We start from the raw sequence: 6,326 nt of genomic DNA, 5'->3' as shown, positions 1-6,326 counted from the left end.
TTCCTTAAATTGCCTATCGGCATCTCTGTCAGTTATTAGTAAAGTCAATTTGTCACGATGTCTCATGCCGCATCTCTCTTTAGCCCAAGCAATGCACATTTCGCTTCTCTGTTCCTCTTGGCAGGCACGGCTAAAGCCGACAACACTGGCGCTGGAGCACAATGGCTGTCGCCTGTCATCGTTAGCAGCCCCAGCCACTGAAGCTGCCAAAGCGTTTGTTTATTTCCCATTTTCCGGCGGTTTTCGCGAATTTTCCGGGAAATCGGGCCTCACCCGTCGCTAGTGAGGGCGAGCCGTGGCTACGCCCCCTTTGGATCGGCGCCCTGAGCCCCGATGCTCTAACCAACAATTCCTCAACATTGCAAGACTCCTCTGGGAGTTCCGGGTGAGTTTCATCCGGCTATTGTTCGCGGACTTTCACTTCCGATGTGGTAATTTCCATCTTAAGTGTCGCGTGTGGTTTCAGGCGGGTGAACGATGGCTGAGGATGGGATCGAGTGGCTGAAGGAGATCCTGCTGGACGTGCAGTTGGGCCAGTTTCTGGTGCCCCTCAGGGACGATTTGCTGGTCACGCGATTGGAGCATTTCGAGTTCGTTAAGCCGGAGGATTTGGAGAATATCGGCTTGAGCAAGCCGGGTACGTATCGCGAGCTTAAATCTAGAGGTTAGAGTAGAATACCTGGGGGCCTTCCAGCCGAATTGAGGGGTATTTTGGGGGCTCTGCTCACTATCAGTGGGTTCTTCGGACCCAGGAGTCTTCTCGGGGTTGCCCGGAGGGGCCTCCCCCAGCTCAGCTGCTCCCTGATCCGAGCGTCTGCTGCAGAGGGTTTCATTGGAGGAGTTCTTGAACAATGAGCCCCTTTTTCCGGGAGGTCTGAAATGAACAGAAAAGTGCCCTAAAAAGTTGGAAGTTTGGGTTGCTTGTAGGGAAAAGTTACAACTCGCAAACTTGAGCAGATTTAAGGCTCCAATTTGAAGAATTTGTACAAAAAGCCCTTCAAAGATGACTGAAAACAGCCAGTTGTATTTAAATTAATTGCAAAAATCCTGATGAAGGCCCAGGTTCGAAACTTTCAACCACCAACAAGCGAACTGTGCTTTGTTCATTTCCGCTTTCAAAGTTTGTTTAGATTGTTTCGTTTTCCGATGATTCATCATCAGATTGTTGACGGGAGAAATGCTCGAAAATAACTAGTTGGCTTTAATTTTTTGCGACAAACCTGATGAAGCCATCGGCTGGAAACTTTCAGCTTTTATCGAGCTAAATCTGCTTCGTCCAACGGCGCAGAGGGAAATTGTTTGGCGAGTTTTGTTTGCCGATGGTTCATCATCAGATTATGCGCTACTAAAACGACTGAAAACCGTCAGTTGGATTTAAATTAATTGCAAAAATCCTGATGAAAGCCCGGGTTCGAAACTTTCAGCCATCAACAAGCGAACTGTGCTTCGTCCATTTCCGGTTTCAAAATTTGTTTAGCTTGTTTCGTTTTCCGATGATTCATCATCACGTTATTGCCGGGAGAAATGCTCGAAAATAACTAGTTGACTTTGATTTTTTTGCCAAAAATCTGATGAAGCCATCGGCTCGAAACTTTCAGCTTTCATCAAGCAAAATCTGCTTCGTCCAACGGCGCAAACGGAAATTGGTCAGCGGGTTTCGTTTGCSGATGGTTCATCATCAGATTATGCGCTKCAAAAACGACTGAAAACMGCCAGTTGRATTTAAATTAATTGCAAAAATCCTGATRAAGGCCCGGGCTCGAAACTTTCAGCCACCAACAAGCGAACTGCATTTCGTCCATTTCCAGTTTCAAATTTTGTTTAGCTTGTTTTGTTTTTCGGTGAGTCATCATCAGATTATCGTCGGGAGAAACGCTCGAAAAAAGTAGGGCTTTGAATTTTTGCCAAAAACCTGATGAAGCCATCGGCTCAAAACTTTCAGCTTTCGTCTAGCAAAATCTGCTTGGTCCAACGGCGGGGGGGAAAGGGAAATTGTTTAGCGGGTTTTGTTTGCCGATGGTTCATCATCAGATAATGCTCTACAAAAACGCCTGAAAACAGGCAGTTGGATTTGAATGAATTGCAAAAATCCTGAGGAAGGCCCGGGATTGAAACTTCGTTCATAACCTGCTACGTGCTACATTCATTACCGGTTTCAAAATTTGTTTAGTCTGTTTCGTTTACCGAAGGTTCATCATCAGATTATGCGCTTCAAAAATAACTGAAAAGAGCCAGTTGGTTTTGAATTAATTTCAGGAAGTCTAACGAAGACATCGGCTCGAAACTTTCAACGTCTAGAGAGCAAAATATGCTTCGTCCAATGACGCATTCGGGAATTGTTAAGCGCGTTTCGTTTCCCGATGGTTCATCATCAGGTTATGCGCTTCGAAAACGATCTGAAAGAGCCAGTTGGGAAAAAAATAATTGGAACTAAATTGATGAGGGCACTGATTCGAAACTTTCACTGGTTTATGGCGCACAGTGTGCCCATTCTAGAACCCCTAGAGGAAAATTTCCAGCTTTTTCGGTGTTCGGCAATTGACTCGCGAAACTGTTGAAACTCAAAAAATCCCTGATGATGGCACCATTTCAAAACCTTCAAATTAATGATTAGACCCAAAGAAGCCATTTTTGCGTCAATTTTTCTGGGCAAACCTCCTGAGGACGAGCGCAAGGGGAAACTTCTGGGCGCGTCTGGACGAATTGGCGGATGCGCGCTACGCCACATTTTCCGAGTTGATTAACACTGTATATTTGTGTCTTTGCAGGCGCCCGACGCCTCCTGGAGGCGGTGAAGAAGAAGCGGGCGCACCAGCGGAAGCGGAACCTCATCAACAAGCTGATTCCGGCCTCGAGCCGATCGAGCACCTCCAAACGAAGCGACGACGGTTTGTCGATCAGCGATTTCACCTCCTGCTTGATCCAGGAGAGCAACATCACGCTCAGCGTCAAGCTGGGCGATGGCAGCTTCGGCGTGGTCAAACGAGGTAAAATTTGCACGCTTCCAACGCCCACAAACTAAAAAAAATCGTTATTTTTGCAGGCGAATGGGCCAGTCCTGCAGGCAAATCAATTCCCGTGGCTGTTAAGGTGCTGAAAGCGGACACTTTGAATCAACCGGGCGTGTTCGAGGACTTCATCAAAGAAGTGCAAGCGATGCACTGTTTGAGCCACCAGAACCTGGTCAGGTACCACTATAGATGACGCGCTTTATTCTAGTTCTATGCAGTTACTCACACTCTTTTTTTAGGTTGTACGGCGTAGTGCTGTCGCAGCCGATGATGATGGTGACTGAGTTGGCGCAGCTCGGCTCCCTGCTGGACTTTCTGCGCAAACAGTGCCAACACACGGCAGTGCCGATGCTGTGCGAGTACGCCACCCAAGTGGCCAATGGGATGGCGTATTTGGAAACCAAACGGTTCCTGCATCGGGATTTGGCCTGTCGCAATGTCCTGCTGGCCGCTGTTGATAAGGTTAGGGGATTTCAGGCTGTGTGAGCTCAGTCTAGCGCAGATGCGATGCTAAATTCGGCCTTTTCAGGCGAAGATTTTCCGAAAAAATCCTTAAATTTCGCAATTTTATGCTGGAATCGTCTCGAAAACCCGTTTTGTGAGTCTTGCATCTGAAACCGAACGGACTATGGCCAGCTGTCATTCGGCTGTCAGCTGCCATTAATTGCACGCTCCAGATGCGTATAGTCTGTTCACGATCAGTGCCCGACCCTTGGGGGAATATCGGCCCGAACTGTTTCAGTTTTTCGCCCCTGACTCGGCCAGTTTTCAGCATTTTCCAGAAATTCCCGCGGCGTTTTGTAGCAAATTTCTGGGCCTTTGGTTCGAATCTGCTACCGTTTTGAAAATATCCGTAATGTGGGCAAGTGCACAGAAAGTGCAAATAGCCACGACGTCTTTATGCCTGAAGGTGGCCGGGTTTCGAAACTTTTCGAAAAGTATATTTTTTGCCCCTTTTGCCGCAAACCATTTTTGCCGGCGTTTCCGAAAAATCACCACTGAATCGTTTGCGAAATCGCGAATGTTTCGCCAATAGCAGATTTTGTCATGGTAAATTTGAGGACGGCGCATTGCCGAAACGTTTCCACTAACATCAACGCGTTGGCTCAAAAAAACACGATATTTGGGTTCCAAACTTTTTTGTGGAAAATTGCTCCCATTGACATGGTGGTCATTTTCCGCTTAAATTGTCTCAAAAAGCCAAATCGCTGACCAGAATTGACCTGAAAATCTGTACAAGCGAACCAACAGCGTTGATTAACTTTTTGTTGCATTTTTGTGCCAAAATGCTGAAGTTTCAGGAAAACCGTTAACTAAATTGCAATTCTAACGACAGTTTTGCGTTTTTGAGCCAATTTTAGCATAAAATGAGTACCATGTCGATGGGTGAATTTTTTCAAAAAAAAAAATATTTTTGAGTTCCCAACTTTTTTTACAGAAAAAAAGCCATCTTCATTGTACTCATTTTCAGCTTAGATTGTCTCAAAAAGCCAAATATGTGACCGGAATTGACCTCAAAATATTAACAAGCGAGCCAACTGCATTGAGGAACGTTTTCTGGAAATTTCGTGCCAAAATCCTGATGTTTCAGGAAAATCGTCAACCAAATTGCAATTCTAACGACATTTTCACTTTTTTGAGCCAATTTCAACATAAAATGAGTACCATGTCGATGGGTGAATTTTTTCAAAAATACCAATTTTTGGGTTCCACGTTTTTGTGGAAAAATGCTCCCATCGACATGGTACTCATTTTATGCTGAAATTGACGCAAAAAGGCAAAAATGTCATCAGAATAGCAATTTAGTTGGCGGTTTTCCTGAAACTTGAAGATTTTGGCTCGAAAATGCAATAAAAAGTTCCTCAATGCAGTTGGCTCGCTTATCAATATTTTGAGGTTAATTTGAAAATATCCGTAATGTGGGCAAGTGCACAGAAATTGCCAATTGCGACGACGTCTTTATGCCTGAAGGTGGCCGGTTTTCGAAACTTTTCGACAATTTTCCGGGCAACTGGTTGCTTCGTTTTTGTCAATTTTCGAAAAGTATATTTTTCGCCCTTTTTGCCGCAAACCATTGTTGCCGGCGTTTCCGAAAAATCACCACTGAATCGCTTTCGACATCGCCAACGTTTTGCCGGGAGCAGATTTCCTCATGGTAAATTTGAGGACGGTGCATTGCCGAAACGTTTCCACTAACATCAACACGTCGGCGTCCAAATTTCGCCGGGAAAACCACTCTAAACTGCCCTGGAAACCTGAAAATTGCCTCAATTGAGGAAAATGTCAATGCCTCCTCCTCAATATTCGTGAGGGAACTAACTCCAAATGGATCCTCAAATTGACAACGTTCTTGCACAATTCTGCCTCCTCAGAAGGCACACTTTCCTATCCTCATTTGAGCAGTTTAAACGCGTGGAGTTGCCGCGCAAAAACTCCCGTGGAGGCGCCTGATGATTGCGGTTTGGGGCAATTTTTGGCTGAAATCGCATAAAAAGTCGATGGAAAAATTTCCATTCTCCACTAATTTATTTTGTAGGTGTTGCCAAATTTATATTTTTTAAACAGACCCATCGACATGTTACTCGTTTCTAACCGAAAATTGAGCTTAAACTGCGATTCGTTGAACGATTTTCGAGAAATTTGACGATTTTTGCATGGAAAACGCGCCAAATTGTTGGCATCCGGCTTGAGGTGAATTTCGATGTCAAATTCGGCTTTTTTTGTCAATTTCCGCATAAAACGACTGCCATGTCGATGGGTGAAATTTTCCGAAAAAACACGATTTTTGGGTTTCAAACTTTTTTGTGGAAAAATGCTCCCATCGACATGGTGGTCATTTTCAGCTTAAATTGTCTCAAAAAGCCAAATCGCTGACCAGAATTGACCTGAAAATCTGTAGAAGCGAAGCTTTGATTAACTTTTTGTTGCATTATTGTGCCAAAGTCATAAAGTTTTAGGAAAACCGTTAACTAAATTGCAATTCTAACGACAGTTTTGCGTTTTTGAGGCAATTTTAGCATAAAATGAGTACCATGTCGATGGGTGAATTTTTCCAAAAAAATATATTTTTGGGTTCCCATCTTTAAAAAAAAAAAAAAACTTCATTGTACTAATTTTTAGCTTAGATTGTCTCAAAAAGCCAAATATGTGACCGGAATTGACCTCAAAATATTAACAAGCGAGCCAACTGCATTCAGGAACGTTTTCTGGAATTTTCGTGCCAAAATCCTGATGTTTCAGGAAAATCGTCAACCGAATTGCAATTCTAACGACATTTTCGCTTTTTTGAGCCAATTTTAACATAAAATGAGTACC

General features: G+C 44.1%; 2 protein-coding genes across 2 annotated transcripts in view; one reads left to right on the top strand and one right to left on the bottom strand.

Moving 5' to 3' along the window:
* LOC125503076 overlaps positions 1-6,326 on the bottom strand; it is a 28,249-nt gene that overhangs the window by 12,789 nt on the left and 9,134 nt on the right. The window lies entirely within an intron of this gene.
* Positions 144-6,326, top strand: part of LOC109539321 (activated Cdc42 kinase Ack) — a gene marked incomplete in the record, with an annotated part of 24,245 nt that continues 18,062 nt past the window's right edge. The window contains 5 exon segments of the mRNA XM_048662843.1: positions 144-385; positions 449-637; positions 2,769-2,987; positions 3,044-3,188; positions 3,251-3,473. Coding sequence (XP_048518800.1) covers positions 478-637; positions 2,769-2,987; positions 3,044-3,188; positions 3,251-3,473 — 747 coding nt within the window.

Source organism: Dendroctonus ponderosae, unplaced genomic scaffold (assembly GCF_020466585.1).
Source record: "Dendroctonus ponderosae isolate FM_Combo_2020 unplaced genomic scaffold, Dpon_F_20191213v2 Dpon_F_20191213_12, whole genome shotgun sequence".
NCBI classification, from domain to species: Eukaryota; Metazoa; Arthropoda; class Insecta; order Coleoptera; family Curculionidae; genus Dendroctonus; species Dendroctonus ponderosae.
Note: the sequence above shows the minus strand (reverse complement) of the source record. Positions and strands in the feature narration are given on the sequence as shown.